Genomic DNA, 20,643 nt, shown 5'->3' on the forward strand with positions numbered 1-20,643 from the left:
GCCTGTACGGGTCCTGTCGGACAATGCCACGGCTGTGGCCTATGTCAACCGCCAGGGAGGTACCAAGAGCGCCCCTCTAGCCAAGGAGGCTATGAATCTATGCCAGTGGGCGGAAGCGAACCTGGAGCAGCTTTCAGCGGCCCACATTGCCGGAGTCATGAATGTCAAGGCGGACTTTCTCAGTCGCCATACCTTGGAGTCCGGAGAGTGGCAGCTATCTGCTCAGGCGTTCTTGGACATCACGAAGCGCTGGGGCCAGCCGAGCCTAGATCTGATGGCGTCATCGGCCAATTGCCAAGTGCCGCGCTTCTTCAGCAGAGGACGGGACCCTCGATCCCTGAGAGTAGATGCTCTTCTCCAACAGTGGCCGACACAAGAGCTTCTCTATGTGTTCCCGCCCTGGCCCATGTTGGGCAGGGTGCTAGACCGGGTGGCAAAGCATCCCGGCAGGGTAATCCTGGTGGGTCCGGATTGGCCCAGACGTCCCTGGTATGCGGACTTGATCAGGCTCTCAGTCGACGATCCTCTGCGTCTGCCAGTGGAGCAGGGCCTGTTACATCAGGGTCCCATGGTGATGGAGGATCCCTCTCCCTTTGGTCTTACGGCCTGGCTATTGAGCGGCAGCATCTGAGGAAGAAGGGCTTCTCAGACAAGGTCATCGCCACTATGCTGAGAGCGAGGAAGCGCTCTACTTCTACTGCTTACGCCAGGGTTTGGCGTATCTTTACAGCGTGGTGTGAAGCGGGCTCACTTTCTCCCTTCACTGCTCCAATTTCTTCAGTGTTGGCGTTCCTGCAAGAAGGTCTAGAGAAAGGCCTGTCGCTCAGTTCTCTTAAAGTCCAGGTAGCGGCTCTGGCTTGCTTCAGGGGCCGCCTGAAGGGTGTTTCCCTGGCTTCGCAGCCAGATGTGGTGCGCTTTCTCAAGGGAGTTAATCACCTGCGCCCTCCTCTGCACTCAGTGGTGCCTGCGTGGAATCTCAACCTGGTGCTAAGAGCATTGCAGAAGCCGCCTTTTGAACCCTTGTCGAGGGCATCTCTGAAAGACCTGACGTTGAAAGCAGTCTTTTTGGTGGCTATCACTTCAGCCAGAAGAGTTTCCGAGCTCCAGGCGCTCTCTTGTCGAGAGCTTTTTCTGCAGTTCACTGAGGCAGGAGTGACTATTCGCACAATGCCTTCCTTCCTGCCCAAGATTGTTTCTCGCTTCCATGTGAATCAGCAGCTCTGTCTCCCTTCCTTTCGTAGGGAGGACTACCCAGAGGAGTACTCTGCTCTTAAATATCTGGATGTGAGACGAGTCATCATCAAATACTTGGAAGTGACCAATGATTTCCGGAAGTCAGATCATCTGTTTGTCCTGTGTGCAGGTCCTCGTAAGGGTCTGCAGGCTGCTAAGCCTACAGTGGCAAGATGGGTCAAGGAAGCCATTGCAGCGGCTTATGTGGCCGCGGGGAAGGTGCCGCCTATCCAGCTGAAGGCTCACTCCACAAGAGCTCAGGCGGCCTCGATGGCAGAGGCCGGATCCGTCTCCTTGGAAGAGATATGCAAGGCGGCAACTTGGGCTTCGGCTCATACATTCTCCAAGCATTACCGTTTGACTGTGGCTGCACGGGCGGAGGCCCGGTTTGGAGCTTCAGTGTTGAGGTCAGGGATTTCAATGTCCCGCCCTGGGTGAGTACTGCTTCGGTACATCCCACCAGTCTATGGATTGATCAGCTTGATGATATGGAAGGTAAAATTATGTATAATCATACCTGATAATTTTCTTTCCATTAATCATAGCTGATCAATCCATAGCCCCTCCCAGATATCTGTACTGTTTTTATTCTGGTTGCATTTCAGGTTCAAGTTTAGTCTTCAGTTACTTCAGAAAGACTTCGTGTTCAAGTTTTTTCACTTGGATTCTTCAAGAGTTAAGACGAGTTTGTGTTACAGTGAGCTGCTGCATTCCTCTCCCCTCCGTTTTACGGGGCTGGATTGAGACTTAAAATTCTGCCGGCACTCCCTCCCGCTTCGTGCGGCTGTAGGGCAGCTTTGTACCCTTCCCGCTTCGGCGGTGTTAGGGCCAGTCAGCTCCTCCCGCGGTTGCGGTTGCAGGATAAGCCAGATCCCCCTGCATCGGCGGGTGTGGTGTCCCTCCCCCGCTCCGCGGGGATGAGCTGGACGGATTCCCCTCCCCCACTTGTGTGGGGATGAGCTGGGTTAATTCCCCTCCCCCGTTTCGGCGGTGGTGAGCTGGGCAGAGTGTCCCTTCGTGGGTGTAATTCTCTAAGTGCTGAGTCCTGCGGATGGAGCTTTGATATCGACATACTGAGGAGTTTCCGGCAGCACATGACCACATATAGGGAGGCAAAAGTTTGCTCTCTATCTCCACCTGCTGGTAGATGGACACAACCCACCAGTCTATGGATTGATCAGCTATGATTAATGGAAAGAAAATTATCAGGTATGATTATACATAATTTTACCTTCTAGCATGCCATTCATTTTGAGAGCGGTCAAAGGCTGGTTAACTGTCTTTTTATTTTCTGTTTTGTTTGTATGTTCTGTACATTTTGTTTTTCTATACTGTGCTGAAGCCTGCCTTTAGGACACCATCATATTTTACATGTTTTTGCAGCATGGCCAAGGTGATATACACTTGGCACTTAGAAAAAGAAATATCAATTCTGAACTGAAGTATTTTTATTTATTTATTTGTTACATTTGAATCCCACATTTTCCCCACCTATTTGCAGCCTCAATGTGGCTTACATAGTACCGTAAAGGCATTCGCCAATTCTGGTATAAACAGTTACACAATGATGTTGTGATAGAATGAGGTTCATGTGGAACAGACATATTAAGGAATCGTATAGAGGAAGAGTTACGTTATGTCCATTGCGTGCTTTGGTTTCATAGTGTTGCAGGGTTCAGGCATTTCAGTTGGGTCGGTAGGGTATGCCTTTTTGAACAGGTAAGTTTTTAGTGATTTCCAGAAGTTTAGGTGGTTATATGTTGTTTTCATGGCTTTTGGTAATGCGTTCCATAGTTGTGTGCTTATATAGGAAAAGCGAGAATACATGAGTTGATTTGTATTTGAGTCTTTTGCAGCTTGGGTAGTGGAGGTTTAGATATGTTCTTGTTGATCCGGTTGTGTTTCTGATTGGTAGGTCGATGATGTCTGCCATGTATCCTGGGGCCTCGCTGTAGATAATTTTATGAACCAGATTTTGAAAGCAATACGTTCTTTGATTGAGAACCAGTGCAATTTTTCTCGGAGGGGTTTGGTGCTTTCGAATCGCGTTTTTCCAAATATAAGCCTGGCTGCCGTGTTTTGAGCGGTCTGAAGTTTCTTTATGAGTTGTTCTTTGTATCCCGCATAAATTCCATTGCAGTAATCTATATGGCTTAGAACCTTTGATTGTATCTGGTTGCGAAATGTTTCCCTCTGGAAGAATGGTTTCACGCATTTGAGTTTCCACATTGAGTGGAACATCATCTTTGTTGTAGATTTCACATGGCTCTCTAGTGTAAGTCGATTGTAACGCCGAGGATTTTCAGGCTGTCTGAGATGGGGAGGGTGTAATCTGGGGTGTTTATATTTGTGGGGTTGTTCGCGTTGTATTGGGATGAGAGGATGAGACTGTGTGTTTTTTTTCTATATTGAGTTTTAGTTGAAATTCATTTGCCCATGAGTTCATGATGTTCAAGCTGAGCTTAATTTCGTTGGTGATCTCTGTCAGATCATGTTTGTAAGAAATGTATATTGTGACATCGTTGCATAGATGAAAGTGTTATGGCCTTGGTCGGATAAGGACTTGGCTAGTGGGGTCATCATTAGGTTGAAAAGGATCGGTGATAGTGGTGATCCCTGAGGTACTCCGCAGTCTGCTTTCCACGGTGATGATATGTTTGAATTTGATTTCCCTTGATATGTTCTAGTGGTAAGTAAACCCTTGATCCAGCTAAGTATATTCCTCCAATCCTGAAGTAATCTAGGAGTCTTAGTAGTATATTATGGTTTACCATGTCGAATGCACTAGACATGTCAAATTGGAGGAGAAGTATGCTTTTACCTGTTGCTATTTCCTGTTTGAATTTGGCTAGGAGAGTAATTAGTATTGTTTCAGTGCTGTGGAGGGGGCGGAATCCTGATTGTGATTCATGTAATATTGAGAATTTGTTTATATAATCAGTAAGTTGGTTACCATGCTTTCCATCAATTTGATTACCAGTGGGATAGATGCTACTGGGCGGTAGTTGATGATTTTGTTTGTATTTTTCTTGGTATCTTTTGGTATTGGGGTGAGTAGGATGTTGCCATTTTCCTTAGGGAACAGACCTTGTTGAAGCGTGTAGTTTAGGTGGGATGTGAGGTCTGCTATGAAGCGGTCAGGGGCGGATATTAATAGGTAGCTGGGGCAGGTATCCAATTTACAGTGGGTGTTGGAGAACCTTTTGATCGCCTGGGTAACTGTTTCGGTGGTGAGGAAAGCGAAGTTTGACCAAGTTCGGTCAGCTGGGTATTCTCCAAGGGTTGGGTCCAAACCATTGATGAAGTTTTCGATATCGGTATTGTTCTGAGGTAGAGTGTTGCATAGGTTTGCAATTTTTTCATTGAAGTATTTAGCCAGTTTATCTGCAGATGGGATGTCTGTATTGGTTGTAGTGACCACTGTGATGTCTAGTAGTTTGTTCATGAGTTCATAGGTTCTTTGTAATCTGGCCCTATTTTAGTTTTATAGTATGACCTTTTGGTCTGTCTTATTGCGTATTTGTATTTTCTTTGTATTTGTTTCCATGCATTGAGTGTGTGTTTATCTTTTATTTTTTCCCATGTTTGAGTTTCCTGGATTGTGTTTTCAGTTCATCGTTGAACCATGGTATGGAGTTATGCCTGCATGAGGTTCTTGTTCGTAAGGGTGCTATTTCGTCTAGTATGCTTCTGCATCTTTTATCCCATTCTGTGAGGTAGTATGTGGAATCCGTTTGTGTTGTTCATTCGTTATTGTGTATCTGCTGCTTATTTAATTTATTTACCTATTTAATGTATTTAAAATATTTATATTTAAACTGCCACTTATGAAGGACAGAGAGTTGATAGGAATGCATTGGACTCGAGATTTAGCTAGACCGGGACTGTCCTTGGATTTTGATATACTGACTTCTCGGATTCCGGAGATGACGGGTAATGCGGGCCTCCGTGAATGTCAATACTGAATTCTCCACAGAGCATACAAAAACTCAACTTTTTCAGATGGGCGGTGTGGAAAACCCTTTGTGCGAGAAGTGTGGGAGGTTACCTGGATCTTTATTCCATTGTTTGTGGGAGTGTTATCAGGTACAGCATTTTTGGACCGCTGTCTTGCATTATTTGTCTTTGTTGCTGGGCTCTAAAATTGTATGTTCCCCGGTAGGAATACTGCTGGATAAGTATGAGATCTTTGTCTTGCAGAGCACATCCAAGAAGCACTTGGTTCGTAAGGCCTGTTTGGTCGGTAGACGACTACTTCTCAGTCAGTGGGTGGGCAGTTCTCTCCCGGATTTCTGGCACTGGAGAAATAGATTTCATGAGCTGATGCTTTTTGAACGCTGGGGGGTGCGAGGCTCTTCTAGGATGAGGAAGACTTTCTTGGACATTTGGGGCCCATATATTCAGTCATTACATACAAGGGGTAGAAGTATGGTACTAAATTCCCTCTGATTCCAGGGGGTGGGGGTGGGAATAGATTACATGTTGGTTAATCTCTGGAGGATACCTCAGCTGGGGAAGGGAAAGGGAGGGAAGTAAGAGGGGGTAGGTACAGTAAGGGGAGGAGCTAGGGGGGCAGGATAGTGACAGGGGCATTATCATTGTGTGATGTGTTTCTCCTGCTCTGCGGCCAATAAAGTGTTGACTTGTTGAATTATAATACAGGGTGGGGAGGAGATGGAGCTCAGTGCAGCAGTGCAGTAACAAACAGCGACTTCAGAGTTTGGTCCGCAGTTCATATTTTATTTGGATCTTGGTTGAACAATACATATATTGCAATCTGGTACATTCTTAGAATTTCACATATAAGTTTATTGGCTATTGTTATGCACAGAATCTCTAAATATACAGGAATATGTTAACAAATATATTAGAAGAAAGGAGGGGGGAAGGGGGGGCAATGTTTGGAAAACAAAAAATTTGATGATAGAAATTAAGATGTATTAGTATAAGTTTGAATTGTTCATCACCAGATTCATACTGATTGATATAGAAGTGTTTAACATGTGCATTCATCAATAAAAATTGTTTAAATATAAAATATTTATATTTAGCTGAGCCACAGTTTCTTATTGTCAGGAGTATAAAAATGAGCATCCAACTCTAGTTTTGTCTCCAACTAACCTAGACTTATCTCTGTCATAATTGGTGCTAGCACTACATGTATAACAGTTTCTGTTGGGTCACTCTTATTAATTTGAAATAAAGACCTTGTTTAGGAAACACCATCTGTGAGAGGACTTTTTTTTGGATCCACTGTTCGTTTGTGTTGGCTTTCGTTTCTCCTGTGGAGAGATCACCCTCTGTTGGTGTTAACAGTTTCTGCACCATACTATGTGTTTTCTCTTTTCTCTCCCCACCAGGCCTCCATTTCCGACCCTTTTTCCTCTTCCTTTGGTGGAACAGGATTCTCAGATGATCCTTTCAAAAGTAAACATGACACTCCAGCTCTGCCCCCTAAGAGAAATGTTCCTCCACGGCCGAAACCACCGAGTGGTAAGTACATTCTCTCTTTTTAAATTGTTTTGTAGAGTTGTTTCTGTCATCCTTTTTATAGCGATGTTGTTCATTTGGGTTCATTAATGGAGGGTTATGTTTCTAAGGGAAGAATGCCTGGAAGTTGATGGGTTCTGTCTGAGAATCTAGTGTTCTATCTAAATAAGAGTGTTGTGTAGTTATGAGACCATCCCCAAATTAGCCCACTTCAAGATTGTCTTTTTCTAGTATCCAACTGGCTTAGTACTCACAAATAGGTACTAAATAAGCAAAAGACTGTAGCATGTTGGTTCTCCGGTGGTCTGACATCCCAGTCACGCCCCTAAATCTTTTTGGCACTACAATTCAACCCGTTGATTCTTTCTGCTATCTAGGAGTCATTCTGGATTCTCAGTTTACCTTCTGCCCACAAGTATCCCAGTTGAGTAAGACACATTTTCTGGTTCTCTGTCAACTACACTCCTTAAGAAGGTATTTTGATCAAGACATGTTTCACTCTTGTTCTTTCATTACTCACAACTAGACTTGACTATTGCAATATTATGTATCTTGGCTGTTCCCAGTCACTAATGAAGAAACTCCAAATGATCCAGAATATAGCTATCACACTTATCTGTCATGCTCAGAAATATGATCACGTCTTGCATCTACTTCAGAAATTCCACTAGCTTCCAATTGAACAGCGCATTATCTTTTAGCAACTCACTCTCACTTTGAAAGCATACCAATCCATCAACCCTGACTATTTGGCTTCTCACACCATGCCCTATTCTGCTGCCAGATTGCTCCTTTCTATAAACAATCACCAAAGAGTGCCCAACTCAAATTTACCTGACACCGTGCATTCTTTTTCATGGCCTCTTCCATGTAGAACTCCCTCCCTCTCCCTGTTCGGTCCAAACTATCCTTTAAAAACTTTAAACCTGCCTTAAAGTCCTGGTTCTTTAGGCAAGTGTTACACCTGCACAGCCAAGAGGGTTGAGGACTGCATCAATTTTCACCATTCTCTCTCTTTCCTTAATTTTTTCCGACTGCCCATCTTTCCCCCTTTGTTTCTTTTAAATATATGTTCTGTGTCTGTTGTCAGTTTGATCGACTCGCTGTATGGGTACTATCTCTTTCCTATCCAGATTATTGTAGTTCCTTTCCAGCTTTAATAATTTTTTTATATTTTTTAGGTAGTAAACTGTCAAGTTCTGTGAGTCAGCTTTGGCGGTATAGCAAGTTTTAATAAATTGTAAACTATTCTGAAAGAATATAGGAGAAAAGAAATTTTATGATATGGGAACCTACTACTTGTTACTTGTTTTATTGTTTGGGAGGAGGTGGTAAACAATGTCATAACTATTTTACCCAGAGAGGTAGCCAGTAAAATTCTTGTATTTGAGCAGGAGGAGGGTAAAACTGCAGGTGATGCATGGGAAATTTCATTTTGAATTCGTAGCAGGTGATATGTTGGTCCAACTTTGCACCTGTTGTAAAGAAAATGCAGTGTCCATGGGTTCTGAAATGCTTGCAGTGCCGGGTGGACACCAAAGCAGCCTCAAATTTTATAGGAAACATGTTTGCAGGTCTGTAGGGTTTATTCTTTTATTTGAAAATGTTATTGGTTCAATCAACATAGTACACTGGTCTGTTCTTTTTTCGTAACAGCCTCAGCTAAACAAATGTATTTCCACAAATCTTGAACAGTGATCCAATAAAGCCAGCTATAAGTAGAACACAAAAATTCTCCAAGGAAAAACAGGCATGATATTCTCACATGTGGGGTGACAACATCCACTGTACCCAGTGTGGATACTGTTATAGTGCATAGTCACTTTTAAATGTTGAGGCAGTGCCCCCTTCCTGCCCAACGCTCGTGTGTGGGACCAGCAGTCTAACGTGTTCCATGGAGCAGAGAGATTGGATTTCTGATCTGTCCTCAGCATGTCAGACTTTATCTTTTTGGTGTCTTCCCTTTTTTTGGATATTTGTTCTCATAATTCTTCCTTTTCTTGTTATTTTTGTTCAATTTATTGATTTTTTTTTTTTTTTCAAATTATTTTTCTTTTTCATCTCCTTAGGCCTCTAAGTCCTTCTTTTTGCCTAGAAAGCATCAACCATTTTTGGGTATGGAACGTCTTGAGCTCCCTGGCCATTGAGCCTTTTGAGCTAATGTTGGCCATTATTCCCTCCTTGTCGACAAGGGTGCTGAATGGGTTTAAGGAGTGTACTCGATGCAATAAGGGCCATTTCAGGCACAGACCCCCATAACTGGTGTGTTCAGTGCTTGGGTCTGTAGCACCGGGACATACAGTGTGGCCTCTGCCTGCGCATGCGAGTGAGGACACTTAAAATCCACATAGTCCAGAGTGAAAAATTTTTGGTTCGACATCAAGCATGGCAGGAGATTTGGCACTGGCACTCATAAGTACATAAGTAATGCCATACTGGGAAAAGACCAAGGGTCTATCGAGCCCAGCATCTTGTCCACGACAGCGGCCAATCCAGGCCAAGGGCACCTGGCAAGCTTCCCAAACGTACAAACATTCTATACATGTTATTCCTGGGATTTTGGATTTTTCCAAGTCCGTTTAGTAGCGGTTTGTGGACTTGTCCTTTAGGAAACCGTCCAACCCCTTTTTAAACACTGCTAAGCTAACCGCCTTCACCACATTTTCCGGCAATGAATTCCAGAGTTTAATTACACGTTGGGTGAAGAAAAATTTTCTCCGATTTGTTTTAAATTTACTACACTGTAGTTTAATCGCATGCCCCCTAGTCCTAGTATTTTTGGAAAGCGTGAACAGACGCTTCACATCCACCTGTTCCACTCCACTCATTATTTTATATACCTCTATCATGTCTTCCCTCAGCCGTCTCTTCTCCAAGCTGAATAGCCCTAGCCTCCTTAGTCTTTCTTCATAGGGAAGTCGTCCCATCCCCGCTATCATTTTAGTCGCCCTTCGCTGCACCTTTTCCAATTCTACTATATCTTTCTTGAGATGCGGCGACCTGAATTGAACACAATACTCAAGGTGCGGTCGCACCATGGAGCGATACAACGGGATTATAACATCCTCACACCTGTTTTCCATACCTTTCCTAATAATACCCAACATTCTATTCGCTTTCCTAGCCGCAGCAGCAGCACACTGAGCAGAAGGTTTCAGTGTGTTATCGATGACGACACCCAGATCCCTTTCTTGGTCCGTAACTCCTAACGTGGACCTTGCATGACGTAGCTATAATTCGGGTTCTTTTTTCCCACATGCATCACCTTGCACTTGCTCACATTAAACGTCATCTGCCATTTAGCCGCCCAGTCTCCCAGTCTCGTAAGGTCCTCTTGTAATTTTTCACAATCCTGTCGCGAGTTAACGACTTTGAATAACTTTGTGTCATCAGCAAATTTAATTAGTACATAAGTACATAAGTAATGCCACACTGGGAAAAGACCAAGGGTCCATCGAGCCCAGCATCCTGTCCACGACAGCGGCCAATCCAGGCCAAGGGCACCTGGCAAGCTTCCCAAACGTACAAACATTCTATACATGTTATTCCTGGAATTGTGGATTTTTCCAAGTCCGTTTAATAGCGGTTTATGGACTTGTCCTTTAGGAAACCGTCCAACCCCTTTTTAAACTCTGCTAAGTTAACCGCCTTCACCACTTTCTCCGGCAACGAATTCCAGAGTTTAATTACACGTTGGGTGAAGAAAAATTTTCTCCGATTTGTTTTAAATTTACTACACTGTAGTTTCATCGCATGCCCCCTAGTCCTAGAATTTTTGGAAAGCGTGAACAGACGCTTCACATCCACCTGTTCCACTCCACTCATTATTTTATATACCTCTATCATGTCTCCCCTCAGCCGTCTCTTCTCCAAGCTGTATAGCCCTAGCCTCCTTAGTCTTTCTTCATAGGGAAGTCGTCCCATCCCCGATATCATTTTAGTCGCCCTTCGCTGCACCTTTTCCAATTCTACTATATCTTTCTTGAGATGCGGCGACCAGAATTGAACACAATACTCAAGGTGCGGTCGCACCATGGAGCGATACAACGGCATTATAACATCCTCACACCTGTTTTCCATACCTTTCCTAATAATACCCAACATTCTATTTGCTTTCTTAGCCGCAGCAGCACACTGAGCAGAAGGTTTCAGTGTGTTATCGACGACGACACCCAGATCCCTTTCTTGGTCCGTAACTCCTAACGTGGAACCTTGCATGACGTAGCTATAATTCGGGTTCTTTTTCCCACATGCATCACCTTGCACTTGCTCACATTAAACTCATCTGCCATTTAGCCGCCCAGTCTCCCAGTCTCGTAAGGTCCTCTTGTAATTTTTCACAATCCTGTCGCGATTTAACGACTTTGAATAACTTTGTGTCATCAGCAAATTTAATTACCTCGCTAGTTACTCCCATCTCTAAATCATTTATAAATATATTAAAAAAGCAGCGGATCCTAGCACAGACCCCTGAGGAACCCCACTAACTACCCTTCCTCCATTGTGAATACTGCCCATTTAACCCCACTCTCTGTTCCTATCCTTCAACCAGTTTTTAATCCACAATAGGACTTTTCCTCCTATCCCATGACCCTCCAATTTCCTCTGTAGCCTTTCATGAGGTACCTTGTCAAACGCCTTTTGAAAATCCAGATACACAATATCAACCGGCTCCCCTTTGTCCACATATTTGTTTACTCCTTCAAAGAATTGAAGTAAATTGGTCAGGCAAGATTTCCCCACACAAAAGCCGTGCTGACTCGGTCTCAGTAATCCATGTCCTTGGATGTGCTCTGTAATTTTGTTTTAATAATAGGCTCTACCATTTTCCCCGGCACCGACGTCAGACTCACCGGTCTATAATTTCCCGGATCTCCCCTGGAGCCTTTTTAAAAAATGGGCGTTACATTGGCCACCCTCCAATCTTCCGGTACCACGCTCAATTTTAAGGATAAGTTGCATATCACTGGCAGTAGCTCCGCAAGCTCATTTTTCAGTTCTATCAGTACTCTAGGATGAATACCATCCGGTCCAGGAGATTTGCTACTCTTCAGTTTGCCGAACTGCCCCATTACGTCCTCCAGGTTTACCGTGAAGTCAGTAAGTTTTTCTCCGACTCGTCCGCTTGAATACCATTTCCGACACCGTATCCCACCCAAATCTTCCTCGGTGAAGACCGAAGCAAAGAATTCATTCAGGTCTCTCCGCTAACGTCTTTATCTTCCTTGATCACCCCCTTTTACCCCTCGGTCATCCAGCGGCCCAACCGATTCTTTGCCGGCTTCCTGCTTTAATATACCGAAAAAAAATTTTACTATGTTTTTTGCCTCTAATGCTATCTTTTTTCGTAATCCCTCTTGGCCTTCTTTATCTGCGCCTTGCATTTGCTTTGACACTCCTTATGCTGCTTCTTGTTATTTTCAGACGGTTCCTTCTTCCATTTTCTGAAGGCGTTTCTTTTAGCCCTAATAGCTTCCTTCACCTCACTTTTCAACCAGGCCGGCTGTCTTTTGGAGTTCCGTCTTTCTTTTCTAATTTGCGGAATATGTATGGCCTGGGCCTCCAGGATGGTATTTTTGAACAGCGTCCACGCCTGTTGTACAGTTTTTACTCTCTCAGTTGCCCCCCTAAGTTTTTTTTTTACCGTTCTTCTCATTTTATCATAGTCTCCTTTTTTAAAGTTAAAGCTAACGTATTTGACTTTCTGTGTACAGTTACTTCAAGGTCGATATCAAAACTGATCATATTATGGTCACTGTTATCAAGCGGCCCCAGTACCATAACGTCCCTCACCAGATCATGCGCTCCACTAAGGACCAAGTCTAGAATTTTTCCTTCTGTCGTCGGCTCCTGCACCAGTTGCTTCATAAAGCTGTCCTTGATTTCATCAAGGAATTGTATCTCTGTAGCGTGTCCCGATGTTACATTACCCAGTCTATATTTGGATAATTGAAGTCACCCATTATTATCACATTGCCCATTTTGTTCGCGTCTCTGATTTCTTTTATCATTTCTGTGTCTACCTGCTCATCCTGGCGAGGCGGACGGTAGTACACTCCTATCAACCGTTTTTTTTCCCTTTTATACATGGAATTTCAACCCACTATGATTCAAAGGTGTGATTTGTGTCCTGCTGAATTTGTAATCTATCTGAGTCAAGGCTCTTGTTAATATACAATGCTACCCCTCCTCCAGTCCGGTCCACCCTATCACTATGATATACTTTGTACCCCGGTATGACAGTGTACCACTGGTTATCCTCCTTCCACCAGGTCTCAGTAATGCCTATTATATCCAATTTTTCGTTTAGTGCAATATATTCCAACTCTCCCATCTTATTTCTTAGACTCCTAGCATTTGCATATAGACATTTCAGAGTATGTTTGTTGTTCTTATTTGCATGATGCTTAGTACCTGACACTATTGATTTGACATCTTTTGTCTGATCTTTAGTTGTATTTAAGGTCACCTGGTCTTCCACGGTCTGTTGTGCAACCTCACTATCCAGAAACCCTATCTTCCCTGTTTGTGAGGTATCTTTGCAAGATACCTTTTTCCGAACCATGCGCTTTTGAGCGACTGTCGGCCTTCCCCCCATTTCTAGTTTAAAAGCTGCTCTATCTCCTTTTTAAATGCCAACGCCAGCAGCCTGGTCCCACCCTGGTTAAGGTGGAGCCCATGCAGAACTTGCATCGACATCGGATGCACCAACACAACATCAACAAAATATAACATTGGACTCTCCATCCAGTGTTGCCACATGCATTGGGAGACCTGCAGCTTAAAAAACCTAAGAAGCATCAGCACTCTGCCATCACCTCCCTGCATGGATGGTGCTCGATGCACAGGAAGCGTCCATACCTCAGTGACTGCTCTCCTTCTCTCCAGCTAATTTATTTATTTTGCACATTTATACCCCACGTTTTTCCCACAATTTTGCAGGCTCAAAGTGGCTTACAATGCACTGAATGGCTATTGCCAGATCAGAGATGATATGGTTACAATCAAATTAGATAGAATAGTGGAAACAGGGAAAGTAGTTAATAGGGAAAGGGTAAATGAGTCTAAAATGGTCCGTAGATATGCTGGTAGGAAGTACTGCAGGTCATAAGTTAAATCCGAGGAGTAGGCTGAGCCTCTTCTGGTTGGAAGAGAGGTAAATCAACTGGACACACCAAGATGACCCTGCTTGATGGAAATGGAGTCCATTAACCACCACTCCTGCTCCCATGGCAACTGGCGCAGCGACACACACACTCTCCAACCTCTTCAACGATAAACTGCTGAAAGAAAAGTGGAAACCGAGAGCATTCAAATCAGGCCGCCTTCGCAGCTGGGATCGGCAGGGCAGCACCCTCCAAGATGACCCAACGGCGCCGCCACAACCTACAATGGCCAACAACTGACCAAGCGGCAGGCCAGCGACGGGGAAAGAACCACAGTGCCGAAGAAGCCAGTGGCGTGGAGGAACAGAGAGATGCCCGTTGTCGGTGGGCCAAATGAGCCCTCTGTAACGCGTTGGCCCCCGATGGGTGATTCGGTACCGGTCCGCTCCCATCTGCATCCGCCACCACGCCCTCGATGCAATCGCGCCAGATCTCCGCTGGACGCCAGCAGCAAGAAGGGAAACAAACGACCGAGGTCAAGCAAAACTCCCCAGTTCTTAACAATGGCACAACCGAGAAAATCGGGTCAAAACACAGCCAGCCAACGGGCTGCAGCGACAATGGCATCAGGAGCCAACGGCTCCTGAGTCCGCTACCCGGCAGCCATTTTTATCGAGGTCTCCGATATCTCCTAGGTCTGCATAGGCTATAACTCAGGCTGCAATCCACATGGCTTCTCAACCAGTATGAGTGCCTACTGTACAGGAGGAAATCCAGGGCTATGCTCAAAGAGGAGCTCTCAAGAACTACTGCATGCACCTCTGTACAGGCTAACAGGGTTTGCCTCAGCCCAACCTGATACTTGAAGAGACAGTCACAGGAGAAATTCCGCACACTGACTTGCCGCCAGCTAGCAGGGGCACCATGAATCCGCCTGATGCATGCGTCGACACTGGCAGAGGAACTCTCTCCAGGCTGGAGACTCATCTGCCTCATGCACTTTGACACAGAGCTGACGCTGTAGTTCAGCACTCTCTTCCTTGTACGTATCAAGACCAGTACTTTGACGAAACGGACCTCTCCTGGGGGACAGACCAGAACCCACAAGACCATTCAGCTGAGGAGTTCTATGGCATTCCATCCTATCCTTCTCCGCCACTTGAGAGACGTAAGTCTGCTCCAGAAGGTATATCCTTCCCTGCCGTTGTGAGATTTCCCAAGCCATACCTTTCAAATTCGAGACAGAAGAGGAACCTTGTTCAGAACTATTTGAAGTTCTAGATTATAACTCCCCTCCTGTTCCACTTCATGCAATTATGACAAATACTCTAATCAAAAGCTGGGACGATCCACTTACAGTTCATGTTGTTCCAATGAAAATTGATACAATGTACAGGATACAGGAATGCCACAGGGTTTAAAAAAAATTAAAAGTTACCTCACATTCCATAGTTGTGGAATCTGCTTTAAAATGACTTGCAATGTAAGATCTTGTGCTGCTTCTCCTCTAGGCAGACAAGCTAGAACATTAGACTCTTAGCAGAAGAGCATTTTAGGACCGGTGCTAACCAATCACATATTAGATTATTAATTTTATTCTTACAATTTACTTAAAATCTCTAATACAAAGTGCTCTCTCCTTTGCAGACTTCCTCCTCCCCCCCCCCCCCCCCCCCCCCACCACCACCACCAAGAAGCCTGGTGAGTTCCTCAGGCTTCACAGGAAACTTCTAGATTGTCATAATCCATTGATACCTTTTATGAGTAGCAATGCGATATCTTTCCTGGTTCAGGGTCTCTGACCTCAAATTTGCTGTCCAGGGGCTTCTAGAAGATGTCCCTTGTCATGGAGATAACTTGTTTGGTAGTCAAAAACAGCGAAGATGACGTGAAAAAAAGGGGGAATAGGAAAAAGAGAAAAATGAACAGCAAAAACACACAACACTAAAAATGAAAAATAAAAAATAAAACAGAAGACGACACAAGAAAAAATGAAAAGAATGAAAAAAATGCAATGTAGATTTATTGAGGTGATATGACTCGACACAGCTGTGTTTCGGCCCAACTGGCCTGCGTCAGGAGTCTATTTTAAAACAGAAGTGATTTAATTTTAAAACATATCGGTTATAGACCTATCAAATTACAAAAACAAAAAACAAAATATTTTTAATACAGTAAAAGTTAAAAAATAATAACAGACAATAATCTACAATAATCTTGAACTATAAACAAAAAGTTATTTAATATATAATTAACAATAAAGATATGATATTAAGGAAAAAAATTTTTAAAAAATAAAATCTTTATATATAAACTGCAATCATTGGTCTAATGCATTCTTTAAATATAATGTAGAGAAAGATAATTTTTTAAAAAAGCAATATAAAGTAATAAAAAATGACACAATACATATTGTAAATGAACTAAACATATATTCATACAACTTATGTTTGTCCATGAAAAATGTAAAAAATATATATAACTTGTGTTTATTCATAAAACATAAGTTGTATGAATATATGTTTAGTTCATTTACAATATGTATTGTGTCATTTTTTATTACTTTATATTGCTTTTTTAAAAAATTATCTTTCTCTACATTATATTTAAAGAATGCATTAGACCAATGATTGCAGTTTATATATAAAGATTTTATTTTTTAAAAAATTTTTTCCTTAATATCATATCTTTATTGTTAATTATATATTAAATAACTTTTTGTTTATAGTTCAAGATTATTGTAGATTATTGTCTGTTATTATTTTTTAACTTTTACTGTATTAAAAATATTTTGTTTTTTGTTTTTGTAATTTGATAGGTCTATAACCGATATGTTTTAAAATTAAATCACTTCTGTTTTAAAATAGACTCCTGACGCAGGCCAGTTGGGCCGAAACACAGCTGTGTCGAGTCATATCACCTCAATAAATCTACATTGCATTTTTTTCATTCTTTTCATTTTTTCTTGTGTCGTCTTCTGTTTTATTTTTTATTTTTCATTTTTAGTGTTGTGTGTTTTTGCTGTTCATTTTTCTCTTTTTCCTATTCCCCCTTTTTTTCACGTCATCTTCGCTGTTTTTGACTACTATTGTTTTTTGCGAAGACAGGTTTCTTCTGTGTTGTTGATAACTTGTTTGGTGACACAGTTGAGGAATTGTCTGACCTAAGTTTTTTATTTATATGAAGTCTTTATTGAAAAAATAAGAACAATTGTCCAACAAAACATAACAGGAATGGACCTTATATGTTACATAAAATGTCATACCACATAGCATAAGCAACACACTAATCAGTGCAGAACACACAAACCCCACATTGCCAGCCCAGTAAGCCCAGACCCGTATACTGGCTTGCCACTGTACATGTACAAACAAAGCCTCCAACACTTCAATCTTTATAGAACTTTTACATTATAGAACAACACCCAACCCCCTAACCCACCCCTTACCCCCCTCCCTGTTGGACTTGCACAACTAGTACTCGTATCATTCTGCAGGTTTTGTAGTTATGAGAAAAGGATCCCAGGTTGAGTGCCACCTACTGAGTTGGTTACACCTCTCAGCTATTAACTTTTCCATCTCACAGACGTACCCCAGTTTCTTAAGCCACTGAGCTAATGGTGGGACTGCAGGGTGTTTCCAGCATGCCACTATGACAATTCTAGCCGCACATGTGGCATAACGTAAAAGGTGATATTGAGCGGGAGAAAATCCCACCACTTTTGCTGAGAAGAGAAAGACTGGGGGGTGGCATGGAACAGGGCTTCCCAGCCACACCTGCAATCTGCTGCGGACCGCTTTCCAGAAAGCCCTGATTTTCCTACAGTTCCACCAAACATGCCCCATAGAACCCTTAACCCCACAACTCCTCCAGCACAACCCCTACAACGCTGGGTAAATGCGCTGGAAGCGATCAGGTGACATAAACCACCTAAATAGGACTTTAATGGCATTCTCCTTAAAAGGAACATGAGACGACACCTTCGCAGCATCCCTCTCCATCCTCTCCCATACCACCTCCTCCACCTCCATGCCCAACTCCCGCTGCCAACTTCTCCTATGAAGAGTGTATCGAGGTGCTTGCTGTATGATAACATTGTGGAGGCATGATATCAGTCCACTGGTCATTTCCGTTCCCTCACAAAGGTGCTCTAGTACTGACCTTTCCCTAAGCATCACTTCCCGGACTGCCCGTGTTTTAAGGAAATGATGCAATTGAAGGTAGGCATATTCATCAGTCTCCACTACTGAGAATTTCTCTCGGGCTTCTGGGTATGACATAAGAGACTCCCCCTCAAACAGTTGTCCCCACATTCGCAGCCCTCCCTCGTACCACCTAGTAAACGTACCTCTCTCTGTTCCCGGGTAAAACAATGGGTTGTACGCAATAGGGGACAGGTGAGACAGTGTGCACCGACGATGTGGAAAAAGACTATCCCAGTTGGCTAGAGTGGTATATATAGAAGGACACAGGCCCTCCCCCAATGACCTGAGGGAGCTCGGAAGCCACATAATCACCCCTAGGGGCCTATCACCCACAGTAAATTGTTCTGTATGCACCCAATGCCTATCGGGATGGCCCTGAAACCAGTCCACTGCCGCACGCGTCTGCACTGCCTGATAGTATCAATTCAGGTTAGGGACCCCGAGCCCTCTCCGATTCCTTGCCTGATATAAGAAGGCCCGCGCTAATCTCGGCCTCTTGCCTGCCCATATAAAGTGCACAATACGATCTTGTAGTGCAGCTAAGAACTTGCGGGGCATCTCGATTGGGAGGGCCTGAAATAAATATAGCAGACGCGGCAGAACATTCATCTTAACTGCTGCTACACGACCGAACCAGGAAAGTTCCAAGTCTCCCCACCTTTCCATGTCCTCTGTAAACGCCCGGGCCATTCCCTTATAGTTAGCTGAAAAGAGGTCTGAAAGCTTGGCCGTTATGTTCACCCCCAAATATCGAAGGCTCTTATTAGCCCACCGAAAAGCGTACAAGGACTTTAATTCTTCCACCGTTTCCATAGGAAGCGACACGTTTAAGGCTTCAGATTTCGACATATTCACTCGAAACCCTGATACTACCGAGTACTCCTCAATGTCCCGCAAGAGCCCAGGAAATGTGGTCAGAGGCCGAGGGACAAAGAGCAGCACATCATCAGCAAAGAAAGACAATTTATGCTCCCTCCCCGCTATCGTAATGCCAGTAATCCCCGGATTTGATCTGACCCTAGAGGCAAATGGTTCCATCACCATAGCGAACAACAGCGGAGAGAGAGGACACCCCTGCCTAGTACCTCTATGTGAGGTAAACAAATCAGAGTTCCCCCCGTTCACTATAATGCATGCTTTTGGTGAGCTATAGAATGCTTGAATCCACCCTTGGAACTGTGGCCCAATCCCAAATGTCTCCAGAACTTGCACCCTATCAAAAGCCTTTTCGGTGTCTAGACTAAGGAAACACAGAGGCCTTCTAAATCTTATAATATCTACAACTCGCCTTGTGTTATCCATTGCCTTTCTGTGTGGAGCAAAGCCCACTTGATCTGGATGAATGATCGTGGGAAGCAGAGGGGCCAGTCTGTTAGCCAGAACCTTAGCTAACGTCTGCGTTTAAGACCGATATGGGGCGATAAGAGCCACACTCTAGGGGGTCTTTATTTGGTTTTGGAAGCACAGCTATACAGGCCTCAAGCATAGAAGGAGGTAAGGACTCCCCCTTCCCAATTTGATTGAACAAGTCTGCCAAAAGTGGAGCTAGTTCCGGGATAAATTTCTTATAAAATTCGTTAGGGAGCCCATCCAACCCTGGGGACTTACAAGATGGTAAATTCTGGATAGCCTTTTGGATTTCAATTGGGGTAACTGGCGCATCTAGAGTTGCTAGCTGTTGGTTTGTCAAGGATGCTAGCTCACTCTGCGCTAAGTAGTCTGTGATGGATTCTGCAGAGGAATTAATCTCCTGATCATATAGCTCCTGGTAAAATTTGTTAAAACGCCTTCGTATAGCCTCTGAGGTGTTAAGCATATCTCCCGCACCACCCCGGACCTGAGTTAATGCCCTCTCCACCTGTTTTCGCAGCTGTATGGCCAAAAGACGGCCTGCCTTATTAGTAAATTCATAGGAACAAAGTTTCGTTCTTGATTGGAGCTGGCATAAGTGCTCTGAATAGATAGAATGCAGCTGGATTCGCTGGCTGCGCAGCTCCTCCAGGACTTCCTGAGAGCCACACGCCTTGTGCCGTTCTTCTAGTTTCCGAATCCTATCCAAACATTGAGCCAATTGATGCCTACGGGCCTTAGCTCGCTGACTGGCCAATTGCAGAAAGTAGCCTCTAGACACAGCCTTCATAGCGTCCCACACTGTACTGAGGGGAGGGCCTGACTCCATATTCAACTCCAAATACTCCTTTAACACTTTCCTACATCCCTCCACAACCTCCCTTTCTTGCAGCACATTCGCATTGAGCGTCCATCTCTTATCTTTATGCTCTGCCTTAATATTGGGCAGTGTAACCCAGACCGGCGCATGGTCCGATAGCGTCACACTGCCAATACCTGCGCTCGGACCTCTTTCTACTAGGGCTACATCAAGAAAGATATAATCGATTCGTGAGTATGAGGCATGCACTGCAGAGAAGAATGTATAATCTCTCACATGTGCATGACCCAGCCTCCAAACATCAAGAGTTCCCAAGGAGTGAGCCAGAGAACCTAAAGCCAAAGAATCCTTGTTCCCTACTTGCTGAGCAGACCCAGATCTATCTAATTTTGGATCCATGACCCCATTGAAATCTCCCTCCCCCCCCCCCCCCCCCCCC

At 44.0% G+C, this 20,643-nt stretch overlaps 1 protein-coding gene across 4 annotated transcripts in view; it reads left to right on the top strand.

The window, feature by feature from the left end:
- EPS15L1 (epidermal growth factor receptor pathway substrate 15 like 1) overlaps positions 1-20,643 on the top strand; it is a 425,390-nt gene that overhangs the window by 284,420 nt on the left and 120,327 nt on the right. For all 4 annotated transcript variants that reach the window (XM_030218157.1, XM_030218156.1, XM_030218158.1 and 1 more), the window contains one exon: positions 6,594-6,726. In XM_030218157.1, coding sequence (XP_030074017.1) covers positions 6,594-6,726 — 133 coding nt within the window. The remainder of the gene's footprint in view (positions 1-6,593; positions 6,727-20,643) is intronic.

Source organism: Microcaecilia unicolor, chromosome 11 (genome assembly GCF_901765095.1).
Source record: "Microcaecilia unicolor chromosome 11, aMicUni1.1, whole genome shotgun sequence".
Classification (NCBI taxonomy): domain Eukaryota; kingdom Metazoa; phylum Chordata; class Amphibia; order Gymnophiona; family Siphonopidae; genus Microcaecilia; species Microcaecilia unicolor.